This window comes from Pteropus alecto, unplaced genomic scaffold, assembly GCF_000325575.1.
Source record: "Pteropus alecto unplaced genomic scaffold, ASM32557v1 scaffold190, whole genome shotgun sequence".
Lineage (NCBI taxonomy): Eukaryota > Metazoa > Chordata > Mammalia > Chiroptera > Pteropodidae > Pteropus > Pteropus alecto.
The window spans coordinates 3,124,618-3,147,031 of NW_006430462.1; the positions used below are offsets into that span (position 1 = coordinate 3,124,618).

At 38.2% G+C, this 22,414-nt stretch overlaps 2 protein-coding genes and 2 pseudogenes across 2 annotated transcripts; 1 reads left to right on the forward strand and 3 right to left on the reverse strand.

The window, feature by feature from the left end:
* Positions 1 to 124: 124 nt before the first annotated feature.
* CCDC117 (coiled-coil domain containing 117) lies at positions 125 to 9,812 on the forward strand. The gene is made up of 4 exons (XM_025047399.1): positions 125 to 750; positions 4,401 to 4,625; positions 5,091 to 5,228; positions 6,903 to 9,812. Exons 2-4 carry the CDS (start codon positions 4,534 to 4,536, stop codon positions 7,138 to 7,140), a joined length of 468 nt encoding a protein of 155 aa, XP_024903167.1. The 5' UTR covers positions 125 to 750; positions 4,401 to 4,533; the 3' UTR covers positions 7,141 to 9,812.
* A 2,657-nt stretch (positions 9,813 to 12,469) lies between these two features.
* Positions 12,470 to 17,132, reverse strand: XBP1 (X-box binding protein 1). Its single transcript, XM_006904874.3, is given in 6 exon segments — positions 12,470 to 13,605; positions 13,918 to 14,001; positions 14,004 to 14,063; positions 14,768 to 14,896; positions 15,691 to 15,787; positions 16,854 to 17,132. Coding segments are annotated over 6 exon segments (1,146 nt in total). The 5' UTR covers positions 17,090 to 17,132; the 3' UTR covers positions 12,470 to 13,065.
* Positions 17,133 to 17,315: 183 nt separating this feature from the next.
* LOC112480314 lies at positions 17,316 to 19,030 on the reverse strand (annotated as a pseudogene).
* A 1,084-nt stretch (positions 19,031 to 20,114) lies between these two features.
* On the reverse strand, positions 20,115 to 20,232 carry LOC112481056 (annotated as a pseudogene).
* Between the last annotated feature and the right edge of the window lie 2,182 nt (positions 20,233 to 22,414).

Below are 22,414 nucleotides of genomic sequence, written 5' to 3' on the forward strand. Positions count from 1 at the left end.
GCCCAGCGGGCGCGGGGCAGGCGGGCGGTGCGGGCAGGGCGGGGGCTCCCTCCTCGCGACCCTCCGCGGGGAAGCTTCTCAGCCCTAGTTTACAGATGAGGAAACTGATCCCCAGAGACCTTAATAGTGAGTCGCCGGAGGTCGCACAGCCCGGGAGTCCCGTTAGGACCTCGGACCGCCTGCGCCTTCAGGAAGTGAGGAGACTTTTTCCAGCTCTTCCAGGTCGGGCCAGGATTGGAACCAGGGCCGAGTGGAGCCTGGATGTCTCCCTGGCGCGTACACACCTCGCTCCCCTACCAGGCACCGCGCCGCCGCTGATGGGAACAAGTTTTCAGTGCTTGTCGGACACTCAGCCTCATCATATGCAAAGTGGGACAGAAATGGGTCCTCCTAGCGATCTTGGAAATAAGTTCTTAGCACAGTGCCTACCCCAAATACGTTTTCCCTACGTGGGTCTCCCCAAATTTATCTCCCATACCCTGACAGAATGAGAAGTTTAGATTTCAATCTTTAGATAGGTCATGACCACCCAACATTTTCCTTATTGACTGTGATCTGTATATACATTCCACTCGGCAATGACGGGGACTACTGGCTTCGTGCGGGGCGGGAAAGCTTATTGGAGCAAGAGAATGGAGGCTGAAAGCACAAGCTCAATAAATTTCTCAATTGACCGATTACTTTTATTTGTTTCAACAGTGTTTCAGTTCCCTGTAAAAAGAAACACAAGCTAGAGCAGGAGGATGAAGAGTAAGTTTCAGGTGCCATTTTTTCACGTTATGGTCTCTTAATTTAACCTAATTTATGTCCTCAGCTACTTACTTAAGCGAAAAGATGAGACACTAAGTGTCTGAAAGGCACAAGAAACTGGTAACATGGGTTGCCTTTTAAAGAAAATAAGTAGGTGGCTGGCAGGTCAGAGTTTGGAAACTTTTTACCCTACAACCGATTTAAAGTTTGCATTTTGGGCCATGTGAACATTATTACATGAACAAAGTAAAAGAATACCAAATGTGTAAAGGATATATATTGAGTCTTCAACGTCATGTTCGTAATTCTCCCCAGAGGCAACTCCTGTTACCTGTTTCTCCTGTGGAAGATAATTTAAAAACTTGCAATCTTATAATTGTATATACCTCTGGCTTTTTACATTTGTAAGAAGATACTGTTCACACTGCAACACATTGATCTTTTCATTTTACTTTCCTGTAGCTTCTTGCATATAGTCACATAGAGTTCTATGTAATTTTTCAACAGTTGAACCGAATTCTCTTGTAAGGCTAGGTGTAGATAATTAACCATTCTGTTGATGGATTTCTAAGCTATTTCTGGTCTTTTACTATTACTAACGAATCTACCATGACCATTGTTTTTAAGTTCTTTTATGTATTTGCAGGTAGGTGAATGGATTTCTAGATGGAGAATTGCTGGGTTTTAAAATGTATGCATTTTAAATTTTGAACAAGAGTTGTTGCCAGTTTATACTTTTAACAGTGGGAATGCCTATTTGTCCATCCTCTCACCAGAACTGTATTTTCAAATTTCTTGACTTAACTTATAGGTTAAAATATATATATATATATACACATATATATATCTCATAGACAGTCTGTGAAAAAAATGAGTGAAAAAAGTCCCTAAAGAGGATGTGCAGTTGACCAACCAAATGAAAATGTCTCACCTCATCAGTCTTTAGGGAAGTGGACATTGAAGCCACAGTGAAATACTCCTCTACTACCAGATATTGATTGGAGCGATCATGGAGCATCAGGAACTCTCAAACACTATGGATGAGAATGTAAATTGGTACAAGCACTTTGGGAAACAGTTTGGCATTATCTAATGAATTGAAGGCACATGCAACCTCCACCAGTTTCCCTCATGAGTATGTACGTGAGCACATCGGGAGATACGAAGTTCATAGCATCCTGGCTCATAATAGCTCAAAACTGGAAACAATTCAAATGACCCTCAACAGTAAAATGTATACAGTATAATTCTCTAAATATAAGGTTCAAAACCAGGCAAAACTAAACATTGTTCAGGAGTGCATATCTATATGTGATAAACATTCTTTTTACAAAGGAAGTAATTACCATAAAAGAGTTTACCTGTAGGGAAGAGGGACTAGAATACCATTTTGGGATGGTAGCAGCTTATCTTGAAGGTTATTTTTCATGAGTGTTTGTTTTGCAGTTATTCATTAAATTATATGTATTTTTATGAGCATAGGATTTTACAGTTAAAAAATTTGATAATATAGCTAGATATACTTTATGCTTATAGTTTGTATCTAATATTTAGTTTGTATTTTGTAAATTTTTAGTGAACATCTTTTCATTTAAGCCATGTGTGTTTAATTTTGTGTGAATTGTTGATATTTATGCAAATTTTTTATTGACTTACTGGTCTTTTTCTTGTTTATCTGTAAGAAATCTTTGTTAAATCAGCAGTTTATTAAGTGTGTTGTAAATGCTTTCCCCAAATTTGTCGTTTGTCTTTTGACTTTATGATTTATTTACTTAGTCAGCAGAAACTTTGGATTTTCTAACCTTGTTGATACATAAACTAATAAGACAGTAGATTTGAAATTTGCCTTAGTTTAAAAACTACTGGTCCAGACATTTGTGTTCTTTATTGCCTTGGGATTGCTATGGGTACACAGGAACCTCTTTGCTTTTATCTTTTGGGGGCGGGGAGTCCCTATAAGAAAAAAGTTTTTGAGATTATTGAATAAAGGGTTCCAGTGTTGAAAATAAAAAGTTTGAAGTGTAAAACCTATTGACTTAAAAAGTTAACCACATTTAATTTACATATGAAGAGATTGAGGTCCTGAGAATTTGAGGGACTTGATATTTGCATATCTAATGCCCAGCTTCCACTTCTGTAGCTGTTATCAGTACTGTGAAGTCTTTTCTATCACATTTTCTTTGGGACTTAATCACCATTGATCTCTATTTATTTGCAAAATAGACCTACAATCATGAAATAATTTAGTACAAATCCTTCTGGTGGTCAGAGATCAGGACCCAATTCACACTCAGTTGCATTTAATAGTTGAATTGTTAGATGTGCTAGGAAATTACCTATTTTCTCTATGTTTATTCTGCTTTTCTTAGCTAGTTTTTTCTTTGCTGAATTTTTTCTTTTAAAACATATGTTAAAACTATCCAAATACTACATAAATATTTCCAATATAGCTAGACATTCTTTATACTTTCTTATGAATTAAAACTAATTATAACTAAATACATTTAATTGTTGATTTCAATCAAAAATCTAGGTTCAGGAGAGCATTATTGCTTTTAAGGTTTCATATCACCAAAGACTTTAATGTTCATTTTTGTAGTCTTAACACGGAATGGAAACTTCTTGTAAAATCTGTGCCTCTTCCTTTGACCTTCAGTTTAGAGAATGAGAAGCTGTGGTAGCCATTTATGAGTTTTGTTTTTGTTTTTGTCTTTTTTGCAGAGCTACATTCTGGTCTTGAGATTACACTTACTGATGCCAAGTCAATAAAGCACTTTTGGTCTAAATACTTAAATAGAACAGGGCCAGTTGTCTGTTTAACTTGCTTCAAACAGCTTTCAACTAAACTGGGTATATCATAGTGTTAGCAAATACTTGTTCATGGTAAGAGTTTGAACAGTTGGACTTTTCTAAAGAGATTGGAGTTTTTAATGATAGTGGCACAGAAGTAGGATTCAGGAGCTCTGGGGTCTGGTGCCCAACTTGTATCTCTCTGTTACATGACACTTTGGAGGGGATGCTTTTGCTATTTTAGGTTCCAAATTTGTAAAAGAAATTGGATTTAATGAATTCGAAGGTCTCTATGAAATACGTTTTTCTAGAAAGTGAGCATCATTTACGTTGCAGAGTGAGAGAATAGTGCAACCCATTTTTCAGGAACTCATATAGCCAGATAACAGTGTGACATTTTGCAGAGGACCAAGAAATCAGCAACATCATCAGCACCTGTAGTGCTTGGAACAGACCTTATAAGGCATATATTTTTGCCGTAAGGGAATAGAGGATGCCTGCATAACACCTTACCATATGACCAGTTTGCTGGAACAGCAGCAGTATGACACCATATGGCTAGTGCTTAGTTCCTGCTTTGTAATTTCTGGTTTCCTTATTCCCACTTGAACTATCTAGAGCCAAAAAATAGGAATGACTTTAAGTTCTGACACTGAACCTTCTAATCTGAAAAGTCCTAGTTTGGCAGAGAACAGTAGAAAACATCTCAAGGAGGCTGTGAAAATGATAGAAAAGAAAATGCATGATTTTTCATCTTGTAATCACACACCATCCAAATTTTTTTTTTTTTTTAAAAGAATGTGATTACAGATAGGGATGATATTTATATTAGGATTTTCATTAAAATTTTTTTTTTCCAGTTGTCCAGTAAGAAAGAAAAGGCTAACTGAAGCAGGGCTCTGTGCTGGTCCTAATGACTGGATTCTTTGTGCACATCAGGATATAGAGGGTCATGGAGTAAATCCATGCACTAGTGGCCTTTCTGCACCTGCCATGTTAGATGTTATTTGTGAAGAAATGGATCAGACAACTGGAGAACTGCAGTGTGAAGTTGCCAGAAGGAGGCTTCAGGAAATTGAGGACAGGTAAATGGACACCGTATGTAGCTGGCTCGTTGCTCTTCCTATGAAACATCTCTACTCTTAAGCTAGTCTAATTCATCACTAGATATCTTGATCCTCAGCCTCTCAGTGAAACTATAAAAATCAGGGAACTCAAAACATACACATTAAAGTAAGTTCTCACAGAACTGTACAGAGCATTTTCACTTGATAGTAACTATCTCTGAATATTAATTTTTGGTTTATGGGAGTTTTGAGTGACAGATTCTTCAAATTTGATTGCATTTAATGTAAAACTTTGTTAAATGAAATATTAACTTCTATATGTAATTTTTTCACCCATATATAGCCTCATATTTTACTTGACCTTTTGTTGTATGTAGCACCCATCGCTTTTATCCTTTATATTTTTTAAGTTTTGTCCAATTACTAGAATATAGAATAGCTTAACTAAATTCTTCTTTCTCTGCTTCTGCTGCCTTTATTTAGGATAATTGACGAAGATGAAGAAGTTGAAGCTGACAGAAATATTAACCATCTCCCCAGTCTTGTCCTTTCTGATACCATGAAAACAGGTTTGAAGAGGGAATTTGATGAAGTCTTTACAAAGAAAATGATTGAGTCCATGTAAGTTTAGATTCTTGGTTTCCATTTAATTATGATCTTGGAAAACTCAGTGTCTCTAGACACTGCCTGTCCTATCCTAGCCATCTCTTCATCTCCTGATCACCAGCCAAGTGAAGAAAGCACAGTAGGTTTTATATGAGCAAAATCCTATAAGCAAGCATGAGTTTGAAGTATGCAGGAGTGGTTGCCTTGCCTAGTTATCCCTGGATTCTTTTGAAGTCCTGAAATGCTCCATAGTCTGTTTGGGAATGGGAGGATTGGCAAGAAAGAGCCCATTCTCTTAAATTCTTGAGATAACAGATGTAGGAACCACATTTCAAAACCTCTTGTTTACCTGGCTTTCTCAGTTAATCAGGAACACCATTGAGACCCAGGAAACAAACAAAAAATGCCTCCCAGCAGTCAAAATAGTAATCACAAAGGCTATAAATCAGAGCTCATATACTTGTCTCACAGGGCATAGCCCCTCAGGCCATTAGCATTAAGGACTGTTTTGCCCCTAATTTAGACTGTTCAAGGAGCTCAGTTCTCTGGTTTCCTAGATCATCAGAGGAGAAACACAAACAACTAGTGAGAACATAACAAACTAACTCATAGTAGAGAGTAGTGAAAGTATAGTGTGAGGACAAGAGAGGAAACTGGAAAGGAAACCTAAGAACCTAAAAAGCAAAGCAGTGTAGGGCTCATTAACTTAAGAACTAACGATAACCTTGTAATTCTTATAGTTCTTGAGCCTGTGTGATCTCAGGTCATCATTATCTGCTGTAGGCAAGTTATAAAGTACCATTTAGGTGTTGCCTAGAAAAGACTTCAAATAGACTTGATAGTGAGGATACAGATCACTGAAAAATTCTCTTGGGACACCAGTCCCAGTGATGCTAGGTAGATGAGACATTATCGCCTTTGGCCAAAATCGGTTCAGCTGCTGCTTAATGTTAGATCGCAGAGATTTTGCTTAGCCCCCTAGCTTGAGCGTATAATTAACTACCCAGCCTTGAGGGGGTATAAATAGTTTAGTCAAGAGTAAGCGGGTCACAGTGCTCTCCAGCCTAAAAAATAGCACTTTCTGCTTACTCTTGATAATTTTCCAGAAGCCAGACTTCGAGGTATTCTTCGTTGTTTGTGTTTTATTTTGCCTTACTTGCCTTTGTGTCTCAAAAACCATCAAACCATTAGTGACTGGAGGAAGGCTGGGTGGGGGGGAGCAGATACAGGCATTGGGGACATAATCATTTTGGCTTACTACATAAAGCATTATACTTATAGCTATACTAAGCAAAGGGCATACGGAGATACTTTTAACGTGTTTGTCCAGTGTTTCCTTTTCATTTATAATGATTTAGTACAAGATAGTAGCCCACATCTGCTAATATTAACCACAATTTTAAAAGTGATAATGTTAAATCAAGGACCTCTATTTTTCACATTGGACGTTTATATTCTTACTGCAACATCAGTACAACCAGTTAGTTTGGTTGAAAGTGCATGTAGAATTGTAAAATTTTATATATTTGAGTGGCCTTTCTAAAGATTAATTGAGATTATGATAAATCTGTTTTGATGCCATCAATTCATAATTCTGCATATCAGGTAGCAGACATTAGCTTTTCAACACATATCTTTTATTTTCACTTTCTAAAACTTTTGATAAAAATCTGTTTTATTATGTCTTAGGAGCCGTCCTTCCATGGAGCTTGTGCTCTGGAAACCTCTTCCTGAACTCCTTTCTGATAAGCCAAAGCCATCATCTAATGCTAAGAACTACCCAGGAGAGAGCCAAACTAAGCATGCCGCTGCTGGCACTACCTTCCCTAGGAGAACTGAACTGTTCTTGGAACCTCGACAAACAGGGATGCCTATTTACAATAGTTTGGAGATAGCTGCTTGTACAGAAGAAGAGATGGAACTCTAGAAACATGTTTCTATACTAAAGTTGTCAAGTTTTAGAAGGCTCATGTGTTCAGTCATGAGCCTACATATATAGTATAGGGACTTGAAAGTTTTATGAAATGGGTGTAATATCTCTGCCTGTGATTTGGGGTGGGATTCTCATTTTGGGTAGCCATTTCTTGAATTCAACTTTTTGCCAAGGAAGCTTGTCTCAAGGGAAAATCTGTTTGTTTTTTTTAGAGGGATTAATGTGAGATTACAGTCTGCAAAGGCAAGTATAGAAGCTTTATGTGTAAGGGTGACTTAGGTCATCTGTCACATTGTCTAAACCATTTATATACTTGGAGCATACTCAGACACTTGAAAAAGATGCATTAAGAAAGAAGGATACTCCTAGTACAACTGTACCCAGACAGTTGAGTCACAACTTTGTAGATAATGAGCTCTGTTTACAGTAGTGACTTTATAATTGGGGAGAAGGTGGGGAAAAAGCAGTAGCTAAAGCCTATTGCTAAGAAATTTACTAGAGACTCTGAAACTTGTATATTAGTTGTCAATTCAATGTAGCTATATTGATTAAATAGCCAGTAGCATTGTGGCCCACCTCCTTGCCTCTGAAAATGTAGTGAAAATACAAAGAAAAGCTTTTTCCTTTGAGGCTTTTTTGCCTTGTGCTACTATTGCTCCTTGGTTTCCCTTGCATAATTAATAAGCCCAGCTATTCAGTAATGTTTACAACTTAACTTTGTTAAGTTTTAAAGATTTTGAGGTAACCTATGTGCAAATTGTCTGTGGGAGAAGCATCCCTTAGGTAATCTCGAGGAAGTGCTGTGTCAGCTAAGCCCAGCATTGATACTTGTAGTTAAAAAATGATTGTACCTGTATTAGCAAATTGAATTTTTAATGTTAATTTAGAAAACAGTGAGGAATTAACTGAGAATATATGGGCAGACGACACTGAAATTTACTGAAATAGCCAGTTTGCCTGGTGCTTCAACTATTGTGCAGTAGCCTAAAAATTAGTAGAGAATAGCTTCCTGCTAGCAGGAGATCTTCATCTTGAGGACCTAAACTGCCTCAAGGTATCCTTTGGGAATAACCAGGATTGAAGTTTTTTATTTCTCAGGAAGAACTCTTCTATGTGGCAAGGACTCAGTAGTGCAAAGTAAAATGACAATTCCTTTAGGGCTACAGAATATTCACTATAACTTATTAAATGGGTGTAATAGTGTAATACTGGCCCTTTCATCACGCAACAGGAGACCACCTCAGTTCTTTTTGTTTTTTCTGGGTTTCTTCCCCCTTTGTAGGAGAAGTAGATACCTTGTGTAGGGGAAAAAAATGGTTTATGCCAAGTAGAGGTAACTTTTTAGAAACCAGCTCCCAGGCATTTTTGAAACTCATGCTGAAATCCCTCCCTGTTAGCAGGTGACGTAGAAGTCACAGGTCTGTTAATTGGACTGTTTGTTTTCTTGCCTTTTGTTCCTGCTTTCTCTATTTCTGTCTGGATAGTCAGGAAAAGATGTAATGTTTAATATTTAAACAAAATATTTAATGTCTACACAGTAAAATTAATCGAACTTCAAACCAGTATTGAAACCAGTTGGAAACCAGCTAATAGTTTCTTAATCTCAGATTTAGAGATGAATGTAAACTGTATTCTGTTGAAATCTGTAAGTGTTTGATTCATGCCGTTCGAAAAACTCCTGCTTTTAGATAGTTTTTAATGGGACCAACTTGCAAAGTTTGTAGCCTAAAATCTCCATGCTAAAAAATTTGTTCCAGTACAACTCAAAAACATGAAGTGACTGCTCAGAATTTGGAGTTAGTTTCAATGTTATGGTGGAAGGGGAGGTGACAGCTTTCTCAAAAAGGACCCAAACACACTGATTGTCTTCTATAGGAATTGTTGGTCAGGCCTCTGATTGAAGCTCTGTATGATGAAAAGGAGGAAAGAAGAGCCCCCAAACAAGATTGATACCATTGGTAAATATAGGAGAGAATTAAGATTCTGTTCATTAAAATCCAAATAGAACTTGTTTCAGGAGTCAAGCTATCTGGCATAACAATTATTTCTGCAGGAAAATGGATGTTTAATGCTCCTTTTTAAACTTCTTACATATGTTTGTACAAAAATTGTCTTCATCTTTGTGGTGCTTATTCATCTGAGCCGACTCCACAGTTCCCTTGCCTCTGCTTTGTTTTGTAATATAAAGCTTTTGCTTTTGCCTTAAGGTTTCCCTAGGGGAATAAGAGGTCTTTTCATTTTGTACAGCTTTTTCAGCATGGATCAAACATTGGCTTTCTATGCTAATGTGTGAAGAGAAAAAAAGTATCTAAAGCAGGTGAGCTTTAATGAACAAATGTATATTTTCTCTGAGTTTAAGTAGGGTGTGTGTATTTTTTTTTTTTAATTAAAATGAAAGTCCAGTTTTCATAAAAGTCAATTTTTTAAAATCTCATTTTTGAAAAGGTGCAAATATAAAATTTAGAAAAATAACTAGAACGATGAGAATGTTTACCAGCAAGTTCATTAATTGTTTTGGATCTGGAACTTGGTTTTGTTTTTAATAGTGATAAGAATGGTGCAGTGCTAAGAAAGTTCTGGAAAATGCTGTCAATTTTACTTTAAAATGAGAATCTGGTGTTTATGTATTGTTTTCAATAAAACTTCGTGTTTTGGACTTTTTGAGATATTTGTATTCCTATACTTAAGTAAATGAAATAGCTACTTTGCTTTCCTTTAAATTGTATTTGAATCAGCATTCATATCAGTGAAAGGCTTAAATTTATTCTGCAAAGATGATTATGTTAGGTTAAAGGTAAATTTTTTAAATGACTTAGCTATTTCCAAAACAGGCAGACTGTATTTTTCCATTCTAAAACTCATAGAATGCATTCCACTCCACTTAGCAATTCACTACTGTTGTCAGTCAACAGCATTGATTGGCAATGGTGATTGATTGCCAGTACTCAAATGGCAGTGGTGACTGAGTCGTCAAAAATAATGTTCAAATATGGAGTAGGAAACGAATGGTATATAGAGTTCACAGTTTTGTTGTTTTTATAGGTTTAGGACCTTAAAAATTAAGGAATAAAATTGCGTGATGTGCAGTTACATGGTCATTCCTTCAGAGTTTACAGGTCACTGGGTGGCAGTATTGCCTACATATTTAAGCACCCATTGTTTGATGAATGTGTATTCTTGATTTGTGGGCAGGTGGAGTTAAGTTTGGGTTGCAATTACAGAAAACTCAGGATATTCTGTTTTTCACCAAAATTCGGAAATCACAGCTCAAAGTTATCTAATTTGTTTTACAGGTTTGGAAACTAAAACTTTAGTAGTGACAAATTAATATAATCCATCTCACCAGGTCCAGTGTTCCTACTTGACAAGTGGTTTTACAGTCTTTTTGCAGCAACACCTAAAATGCCATTTAGATTTTATTGAAATCTACATACAATAAAATGTGATTCGGGGAGTGTAACAATAAATTCCTTGAGGGGGCATGTAGTTTTGTGTATGTAAATTTGGTTCAAATATTCTGCCAATGGCATTTTAGAGATGAGCTGCATGTATGTAGTTAGAATACAGTGTTAGACTGCAGCCCCAGCAAGATAAAGATACTGTCTTTTAGCAACTGATTAGTGGATAAACAAGCCAGTCTTCCTGACCCTTAATGAACATTAGAATTCACAGGGTCAAGATTTAATTCTTAGATTAGAATTTAACTGCCATAAAATGTTCCTGGAGTGGGCAGTATTACCTTCTGCCTACAGTTCTGTGCCTTCTTTGTGTCTACTTTAGTAGTATACCTAGAAAAGCACACATAGATTGGCATCACAAAGCCAAGGGAAATAGTGTGCACGCATCTTTCACCTGATTGTTTTAATCTCGATTAAGAACAACCTTTTGCATTTAATAGAAATCTTGTTTCGGTTTTGCAGGAAAGTGTCTTGATTTTTATTTCTAACCATTCAATTTAGTGTTTCAGTATGAAGATGTCCTTGAATACCAGGTGTTTTCTCAAGGCTGAGGATAGTGTTTAGTAATTTTCATCCATCTGTGCAGGAAATGAAAACCCTGATAATCTACAGTTTATGTATGTCCTGTGTGTTATTCCTGTTTGTACAGCTGCCTCTTTCATGTGATGTCATTGAATGTAAATTACTTGAGCTTCATTCGCCAGATGCTTATACTATTATGATGGAGGCTTAAAATGCATCTGTAATTACATCTGCCTACACAATCCCTAAATAGATTGTCAGCACTTAAGTTTTCAGTTATAGAAAATCAGGTGATCATGTTTTTAATCATGGGAACAGTTAGAGACTGTCCTTATATGTATAATAACAGAAACTCAGCCTAAGCAAGCTTGCATGCCAAGCACTAAGATTGGGCTTTGGCTTCAGTGACCAGGGATCTTAAAGCTGTCTTGCCTTCAAGTATGTTTGTGGCATGCCTCTAGTTACCCCAGAGGTATTCCCTTGTACTTGGTTGAAATTATATCCTGCTTTGCTTTGCTGCTTGGGACTCTGAATCCCACCCACTTTTTGTCTACTTTGTCACTTCAGCTTCTCCAGAGGTAGTCTTACTGAATGCTGGCATAGGTGAAATAATGTCTGTAAGGGAAGCCCTTTAATATCTTCAGAGAGAATTCCCAAGAGATGCACCATGAAGGATGTTAAGGTTATCAAGTCCAGTTTGGGGTTGTATTAGTGGCTCTAGGGTTTTTCTTTAACAGGTTCATTCTTTTGTGAAACAAGTTCTAGAGTATATGTAATTCTGTAAGAAATTAAAATCATTCCAAAGTGGACTAAGATAAGTAACTTTTGAGTGCTTGGGATGGTGCCTGGCATACACTAAGTACTTATAATGCACTGTACCATCTCTTTTGAGTCCTCTAACCATTTGAGATATTAACTATTATGCCCATTTACAGATGAAGAAACAAATGATATTGTATATCTAGGGCTACACAGCTAAACCAGTGGCAGAGTCGGACCCTGGGAGTTTGATTCTAGAAAATGCTCTTAATCCTTTTAATAATGGCAAGAAAATCTTGATATTTAATGGCATGTCCTCTCACATGAGATGGTATAGCAAAACAGTAGTTAAGGGTTCTAGCTCTGCTACTTACTAGCTATGATATTGGTCAGTTAGGCTGAAGAAACTCAGGAATATAGTTAACTGCTCAGATTATGTCACGGCAGCCAGGAATTGAAGCAGTAATTAAAAGGAAAAAGACCTTCAGGCATTTTAAAAAATGGCATGCATTATTTAAGTTGGATACATCACTATTATGGCACAGAGAACACAGTAAGACAAGGCCCAACAAGGAATCAACAAAGAAATTGCATTGCACTTTTTAATTGCACGGTAGTTTTAAATAAATGGAGAAAGCACCTTCCAAGAGTTTGACTAGCAAGGAAAGATTCCATCAAGCATTTACATAGTAAATTTCTATAATTATACAAAAGATTCGTGATCTTTAATTGACTGTACATGAGGGAAAAAGACCCCCTCAGGTAGGTATTCTCTCTGCTTGCAGAAATAAACTAAAGGACCTAAAGACCTAAAATTGGAGGCAAGCCTGGGATGCTGAGGAAGAGAAATGATAAAGGGCCATTCATAAATTCCACATCTAAGACCCTTGTCCAATGTCCCTTATATAAGTATTAGGGCAAATTACTGCCCTTAAGATAAAGGTACCTCAAAAGCTGGAATTCTGGATTATAGTAATATATGAGTACCTTGGACTGCTGAATGTCAAAAGACAATACTTGAGGTGACCTGTGAGGTTTGAACAAATACTTTAGAGGAATCCTCTAGGACTATACACCCTCCACTTTGGCTTTTTGAATGAAGCACAGACAGGCTTCTTTGCTATCTTCCAGGCAGTGTAAAAGTCAAGGAGAAGGACAGTATTGGATCATTCCTTAAACACTAATCAGATTCATTGGCAAAAGTGTCCTCCCAAGAATGGTCTACACCAAGCAAAGAGGACATGTCGCTGAAAGGGGAAGGGGATCCCTCATATCTACAGTCACTATAAGCATCCAGTAGGCAAGAAGATGGCTTCAGGCAGTGGCTGGATGAAAGTAGATCTGGGATACCCAGCTCTGGAATGAAGTCATCTTCCACAAGTTCTTCCTTCACTGAGACAGTGAATTCAGGGTGATCTTTCTCTGAGGGGCTGAAAGGTGCTTCCTCAATTTTCACTACCACATTAGCTTGGCTCTCTGTCTCAGAGGGTATCTCTAAGACTAGAGGTTTGGTATATACATGGTCAAAACGAATCAGTTCATTAATGGCTTCCAGCTTGGCTGATGACGTCCCCAATGATGGAGAAGGGGAGGCTGGTAAGGAACTGGGTCCTTCTGGGTAGACCTCCGGCAGCTGCTCCAGACTGGTAGACTCTGGGGAAGGACATTTGAGGAACATGACTGGATCCAAGTTGAACAGAATGCCCAACAGGATATCAGACTGTAAGAGACAAAAAAAATGGAGTCCAACTATTAGCATGCATCTGAGAATCTACCTAGAACATCTAGTACTAGGTTCCCTAATGTAAATTAATCATTATGCTATAGGATAACTTCTGGGCCCTACCAGACCTATTTATCTACACTTCATTCCATCTCCTAAATCACCTGGAAACAGGAAGGTAGTCAATGTTCACCTCTAACCCAACCCAAACTAACTTCTGCCCTCATCTGTCTGGTTAGGGATGCTGGGCATCAAACATATGGAATTAACTAGTTATGCAGCTCTTCAGTAAATTCAAATAACCCCTACCTCAGAGTCTGAAGAGTCAACACCGTCAGAATCCATGGGGAGATGTTCTGGAGGGGTGACAACTGGGCCTGCACCTGCTGCAGAGGTGCACGTAGTCTGAGTGCTGCGGACTCAGCAGACCCGGCCACCGGCCTCGCTCCATTCTCCTGAGAGGAAAGACCAAAGTGAATAAAGGGCTAAAACAGCTGAGAATCCTCAAGGAAATGATCGCCAGGCAGTTGTGATTCTCAACTTTCAAGAAAGTTAGAAAAGTAATCTTCAGAGCTGAAATTTTCCCCTTACCTTTGTTATTTACATTTTTTTGAGTCCCCCTCAAGAAGAAGAAAAGAGAGGTAAGACTAAATTTCCATTGATTTTCTATGCAATGAAATATTTTTATTCCCTAAAGATTCAAGTAGGACTGATATTCTTAAAATAATATCTCAATATTCTCCATAATAATGTTTCTAAGTAATAAAGCTCTATAGTGAATTTAGGCCGAGAATCTTTTTGGATAATTAAAGTCTGTCCTAAACACTACCTTCACAGAGCAGAACTGCCCCAGTGTCAATCTTGGACCACTTAAACATTGTCACTGAACTTGCTATAATCCATAAATCAAAGAACTATAATTTCAGTAGCATTTAAAGTCAGATTTGACTGGCTCTCTTATTCTTGTTCTTCTTGATGACGGCACATCTTGTTGGGTATATCAGCATTTGTTAGTACTTGCTCTTAGAGAGTCATGTAACATTTTAATTATAGGATTTGGTACTATCCACCACACACTTGAATTAAGTGTCATTAAAGAGGTCATGTCACGTCACTTAGAACCAGTTCTCACATATGGCACCAAATAAAGGCTACTTACCTTGGTCTCTGTCTCCTCTTCAGTAACCAGGGCATCCATCCCCAAGCGCTGTCTTAATTCCTGGTTCTCAACTACAAGGCCATGAGTCTTCTCTCGTAAAAGCTGATTTTCTAGCAAAAGTTTTTGGTTCTAGAAGAAAGTTCATAAGAGGCTAGTAAAACATCTGATTCTTTCATTTAATACACCTGATGAAATGTCACTACAATTGATTTCCTTTGCTGCTCCTTGATCTTTGAGAAAACTATGGTTATCCAGTTGTTCACAGCAATATTAGAAGGCAAGGTCATAATTACTAAAAATAAGCTATTTAAGGAGTGCCATTTCGTGGAGTCACGAATAACACAATGCCTCCAACTAATATAGACCTCAGCAAAGGGTGACTTGAGGCTTTAATTTAGATAAGATGTTAAATCCTATCTTGAACTGGCAGGTAATAAAAATGGACCATAAAATCAAAATATGTAAAAAAAAAACAAAAACAAAAAAAAACCCCAACATAAATAATCCTTATGTACTCAAAATGCATAACTGGCAAAAATTTAAGATTAGGTGGACCCTGGAAGAGAAAAGGGACAGTTAATGGACTTTTGGCCAAGCCAGGAAGGGGCTCAAGTTTAAGCAATGATTTCCTATCTGCTCTTACTAATTTCTTAGTACTAACTTGATAAACATTGTTGTAATGTGATTTACCTACTCTGAAACAGATCTAGCACCACAGGCCAGAGAGTCAATCACTTCTCCCTTCAAGCTTCACCATTTAATCAACTACCTATCTACCCTAACTTAACCTTTTAATTACACGTTCAATTTCATTCTAAAGGGGCTGAAACAACGTGGGATGAGCAGCAAATACTGGAACATTCACCAAGGAAGGATGGATATACAATGGATAAAAGAAAAGAGTTTGGCCTTAAGTATTTTACCTCTTCTTCCAGATCTACTACTTGTTGTTCCAGCTCACTCATTCGAGCTTTCTTTCGGTCTCTGGCAGTCTGAGCTGCTACTCTGTTTTTCAGTTTCCTGAGAACAGAAGGGACATACCACAGAGTCATCTCAAACCTTATTAATTATATATTTATTTGGAAACTTGGCCAGCTGGTGCTGTCATATAAATTTACGATATAAGTAGAGTAATGGTAAAATACACTTCAAGCTCTTCCCCTCAATAAAACAAAACAAAAAATACAGCCTTCTTTCAATCTAGCTTGAAGCCCGGTTTTATTCTCTCCCATGTTGTTTTATTCTCTCCGAAATTGCGTCATCCACCTCAATCTCATTCCAGCCACGGCACAAGGGCTGGACACAAACATTATTCATCTTGCATCATAAGAAATTTCCTCCTCCCCTTTCTACTCCCCCGTTGCTTCCTGCCTCCATTTCCCTCAAACAGAATCCAACTTGGTCTGATTAAATCTAGCGAAGGCTGTAATCGTGCTGTCATAAACCCTCCCTCTCCAAACCGAACTCAAACAAGGGAGAGGTTGATGCCTTCGGCCCTAGTGCTGAGATCTTGGGCAGTCCCCTGATGGCGAGAGCCATGTCTGTTAGAAAAGGCACTTAAATGAGTTCAAAAGTCATACTGATCACAAAAGAAGTAATATTACAGAAGACTAAGTACTAGGCCTTTCTCAATCTCTTCAACTACCGTATGAAGTAAATACCATTTTAAAGACGCAGTTAGACTAGTGAGCTTTACAAGGCTCACAGTCCGTTCTTTCAACAGCTGTCATTTCAGTTGCCCCTCCAAAAAAGTAGTTAAACCAAGAAGCAGCTAATCGATTCCAAGTTCAGAAAAGCTGAACGACCGATCTGTGGTCACACAGCAAAAGGGCATGGGACCCAGGTGCTCACATAGCTAATTCTAGACATCTCTAATGAGATAGAAGAGAAAGAAAAAACCACCCAAGAAGCGCTGGACTCAACCCAACGTGGTGGATCTGGTCAGTACAGACTTCCTGCCCCGCCCCGCTCCGCGCCACGCTGGCACCGGACCCTCCAGGCCAAGGACGCCTGAGCGCTGCCCGATCCAGACCCAGCACCCGGTCTGGATTTCAGATCCGGTTCCAGACCCCGGCCCCTCGCCCACCTCCGCAGCGCCTTCTCCTCGGGGCTCAGGTGTGTGAGGCGCTGTCGCTTGCGCGCCTGGGGTGGCTCCCCGCTCTCTGCCTCCGGGCTGGCCCCTTGCTGGCCCGGCAACATGAGTGGCAGAGCCCGGCCGGCCGGGGCTCCGACGGCAGCGGCGGCGGCGGCAGGCTTGCCGGACAGAAGCAGTACTTTGGGGGCCCCGGCGGCCGGGCTCTGCGCGGGTGCCACCACCACCATGGCTTCGGAGTCTCTACGCTAGTGCGCACCGCCGCCGCCGAGCGGCCTAGCCCCGCCGCGCCCAGCCTTTCTACGGTCGTGGCCTCTCGTGATTGGCCGGTGTCGCGTGACTCGCAGCCGATCTCGGCGCCCATTGGTTAGACGGGCCCTGCTGGGGGCGGGGCCAGGGCGTCCGGCGTGGCGGCCGCTGTTCCCGGTAGAGTGTGCTGGGGCATTTCCTGGGAGCGACCCGAGGTGTTGGTTCCTGAGCGGTTCCCCCGTTCCTGGAGGGCTGGGGGAGCCCGAGGCTCGTGTGGAAGGGTCCAGAGCCAGGCGGAGTTTCCTCAACAAACGTATTTCTCTCCCCTAGGCTGACGCATTTTCACCCGGAATGACCGTTTAATTCCAAACCGAAAAATTTCCAGACTGGTAGTTTTTTACCGAGAATAATAGATTTTTACCTCTACCCGACAGATTTTATGTCGTGCGCCACTTCGGGCCCTGAATGGAGCGAAAGTCGTGAGAGCCCAATCGGGCCTTGGGTTAGAAAAAAATCCTGCAAAGAAATTCCGCGAATAAGTCTTTAGAAAATGAGATCGCACATTTTAAAACTAGGTTTAGCTTATGGTGAGGGCTTAATAAAACTATAGGTGTAGGAATACATGGTAATTTAATTTTTCTTTGCATTTCCAAGTTTTTTACTTTGAGCGTACATTATGATTTTTAACGAAGAGAAAAATATTACACGTGTAAAAACGAGGGGAGGTTCAAGGCTGCTCAAACAGCCAGGCCCTGCGGTTGGAGCCACTGGAGGGCTCCTTTTGACAGAGGGCCACTGACTCCCTGGACAGCAGCTAGGGAGCAATGTAGACATACGAATAGTGAAACGGAGAAAACACCCCACACATGTATATTCACTTTTTTAAAGCAAATTACAAAATGTTAAGTTCCCTAGAATCACAAAGCAATACTTTTCTTTAATAAGTAGTTACTGCCTCCTCTGTCCTCAGCACTCTTTTAGGTTCTAGGGTTACAAAGATTAGTAAAACTCAGTGCTGGTGTTTGGAAGATACACAAAATGTGAAAAGATAGAATGGTTCTAGCTAATTCTTCTGTGTTAATAAGTCAGATTAGCTCTTCAATTGTATTTTGGTGGGGAGGAAACAGGATGGGAAGAAGAAACTAAAGCAATTCAGTCTCTGGATATACAGGCCTTTTATTTTTATTTTTATTTATTTTTTATTTATATTTTTCAAGAGAACAAATCCACTTTATTTACTAATTTTAAATCCGTGAGGGGGTACAGCATTACATGGATTCTGTGTCCAATGGCCTGAGCAGGACGGTTGCTTTAGAATTTGGCACAAACCATGCCACTGTTTCCATGAGCATGAGTGAGTTACCTTTCCCCAGATTACCCTGGTTTTGTTCAGTTTGCCACCATGAGTCACCGTGTTGTTGTTTGCCTTGTGCACATAAGCACATCTCTTGCCTAGATAAAACTCAGTCTCATCTCAAACATAAACACCTTCAATTTTAAGAAGAGCAGTGTGTTCCCTCTGGTTTCCGAGACCCCGCTTATAGCCAGCAAAAATGGCCTTGGACCATAGCCTTCCAGACATATTTGTTGTTTTAGAAGTCTTGTTCTCCGCTAGCCTCCACAGGCTCCAAGATGGCAGAAAAAGGAAGGCGATATACAGGCCTTTTAAATGGGGCATGGCTTCTGTTATCCCTAGGGCTATGGCATGAGTCTCCTAACGTGTATTTTCTTCCTCTAAATTAGTTAAGTAAACCAGTGACAATTTATTTAAAGTGAACTGGCCTAACTCAGGGCACCCTGAGCACACGCTGCTTCTGTGGATTGGAAAAGAAGTGTGGGTGATCAGAGACTCTGCAGGACAAAGAAGCCTGCCTCCTTTTCAGCTCAATCAGTTTTGGCTATCCGGGTCCAATAGTACCTCTAGGAATGGGAGATTCATTCCCGGGCTCTGAGACCTTTCGGGAGAAGTTTTTGGAGTAACTTCTGGTTAAGAACCACATCTTAATGTTAAAGAACCTTGGAAAGTTGTAAGAGGTTCGGAGAAAAGTTGTGTAACTTTCATGCAACCTTTTATTTATTAAGTTAACATTTGTAAACACCAAGAAAATGTCTGGCACTGTGAAAAAATCCTAGTGAAACTAATAGAAATTTAAATCATTTAGGCACGCAAAAGACATGAGGCCCCTATTAAGGTGTCAATGAATAACCATGTGAAAAAGGCACAAGATGCTGAAACAGAGAAAAAGTGGGTAAATTGCATTTTAGTCTTGGTTAATGGGGTAGAAATGAAATGTTGAAATAGACTCTCCTAGTTTTGTTTTCAAGACCTTTACCTTTTTGATAAATTTAAAATCATGCTGAAACAGTAATTTGACCTATTACAGATTGCTATCCGTGAAGTCTCGAACACTCAGGTCCAAACTTTTGAAGTTTCATATCCTCTCTGTAAGATTAATCTGATAATTCTTGCATCAGATGTTATTACTATTTTAAAACATTTACTAGGCACTTGTGATAAGAGCTATAAAATATATAAAACACAAAGTTCTTAGTCTTTGTGAAATGCAAGAAAGTGATAAGAAACAAGTAGATCACTAAGTTTAAAAAAAGTTAATGTAAAAATATAAAACAAAACCAAGTAACAATCTGAAACTAAAATTCAAGAACTGCTCTGTCTAATATGGTAGCCACTAACCATGTGAGGCTTTGAGCACTTGAAATGTGGCTCATCTGAATTAAAATGTACTGCAAGCATGAAATACACACTGGATTTGAAGACTTAGTGTGAAAAAAAAAATAAAGTATCTTATTGATCATTTTTTATACAGATTATATTTGAAATGATAATAGGTTTGATATTTTGAGTTAAGCTGTTTTTTCAAATTAATTTTACCTGTTTTTTTAAATTAGCTACCAGAAAATTTTAAATTGCACAAGTGGCTTGCATTATATTTCTATTGGATAGTCCTGGTCTAGATGATTTCTTTCTTTCTTTCTTTTTTTTAAAGCCTACGGCACCTTGTATTCCTAGGTGGTTTCCCATCCAAGTACAACCAGACCTGACCCTGCTTAGCTTCCAAGATCAGACGAGATCAGGCGTGTTCAGGGTGGCATGGCCGTAGACTAGATAGTTTCGATGTGGGAGATGGCACAGGTAAAGATAGAGAAAGAAGGGAAATAAACTGTGCTAAGATTCCTGCCTTGTTCAGGAAAAGATATGCATAATGATTAATCCTAGACACTATTAGAATAAATAGGAGTATTAATAGTGACTTTAGAATTAAGATGCACGTACCCCTCAGGATACACAAAGACTTTACAAGCCACATGTGGGTACATGGATAAAATCTCTTCCAAGATCCATACGCCTGAGAACAATGCCTCTGAAGCAGATTCTTTTTCCTACATCTCTTCTTCACAGTTACCATTCTTGTACTCTGCAGAAGGAAGACCTTTTTACTCTTGCTTAATCTTCCCAAGGTGCATTGCCCTGAGGTAGAAAAACCTTTGGGGCTCCAAACAAATAGGTCAGTCTAGCTATTGGTCATGGTATTGAGGAAATGATCCTCATCACTGAGTAACAAATCCCTTTCCTACTCTATCAATTCTAGTTTTTTGTTTTCAGTAAAACTGATAGAAAGCAAAACTGAGTTGTCAGCTGAGAGTTTAATACAATAATTTTTGATGATGGATCACTACGTGACTTGGCTTCTAACGCAAAAGATATTCAAGCAATTGGAGGACATTGTTAAAATAAAATGTCTTCCATCCTCATCCACTTAGCTGTATGAACAATGGTTTTGGACACTTATGTGCTTTTTAATGAGAAAAAAAGAATAAAATTGATGCCAAATCCTGTCTCATTCTAGCAACAAGTACGATAAATACATGAATCCAAAGATACATTTCCAATATAATTTTACTTTCTGTTTAATAATTATTCATCAAAATTTGGAATATATGTTGTTTTTGATAATTATATTTAATGTGTACTGATTTTAATTTAATTATAGGGCCATGAAGAATTATTTTTACGGTAAGAAGAAAGTTTTAAATACTTAAATGTATATACTTTTTTTTTTGCAGGGTAGCCTATTAGATAACTAATAACAGACTTTTAAGTATAAAACTATATTATATTGAGATGAAGTCTGTAGAGAAAGTAGAATGAAAATATAGCTTAATAGAAAAAGAGAAATTACAGTTTCTTAAAAATGATTTGGTAATTTTTTTAACTTTTGATTTTGTTATAATTTCATACTTACAGAAAAGATGCAAGAAGATGCATACTCTTCACCCAGACTCCTTATGCAGACGCCTCACTAGCTTTTTACTGGTCGCTTTATCAGTATTCCTCTCTCTGTATGTGTGTGTGTGTGTGTGTGTGTATATACATACATCCCAGACTTTTACAATTTTTTTCTAAACCATTTATGAATAAGTTGCAAACATGATGCCCCATAACTCTTAAAATACTTAAGCATATATTTCCTAAAACCAAGGCATATTCTCCTCATAACTGTAGTACAACCATCAAAATTGGTAAATTAACATGTGTATACATACAATGTCTCTGTCTAATCCCCAAACTTCAAATTTCTCTAATTGTTCTAATAATGTAGTTTATAGTCCAGAATCCAGTCCAAGATCAAGCATTGCATATGGTGACTATCATGTCTTTTTAATGTCCTTCAATTGGAATCAGTTCCTCAGTCTTATTTCTTCTGACCTTCACATTTTTTTTTTTTTTTTGAAATTTACAGATTACTTTGTAGAATGTCCTTCAGTTTGGGTCTGTCTGATACTACTTCATGATTTATGCATTTTGGGCAGGAATACCACGGATATCAGAAGGCACGTGATGTCTATTTATCCCATAACTAGTGATGTTAACTTTTACCAATTGGTTAAGATGGTGTCTGCCAAGTTTTTTCACTGTGAAGTTAAGTATTATACTTATTAATAATAAGTATTTCGTAGAAAGATATTTTGAGACATCTAAGTATCCTGTTTCTCATTAGAATTTCACCCACCAGTTTTAGGATTCATTGATGATTCTTGCTTAAGTTAATTATTACTATAATAATTTCCCAATTCCATGATTCCTTTTGTATTTATTATTTGAAATTCTATGACGTGTTAGAACTTTCCCTTCTTATTTATTTATTTATTTATTTATTTATTTATTTATTTATTTTCACATCAGCATTAACTGATGGAGTCCTATTCTACTTAGTGGTTAAAAATTTATTATTACATTATTTATTTTGATTCTCAAAATGTCTTAGACTTGGCCAATGAGATTT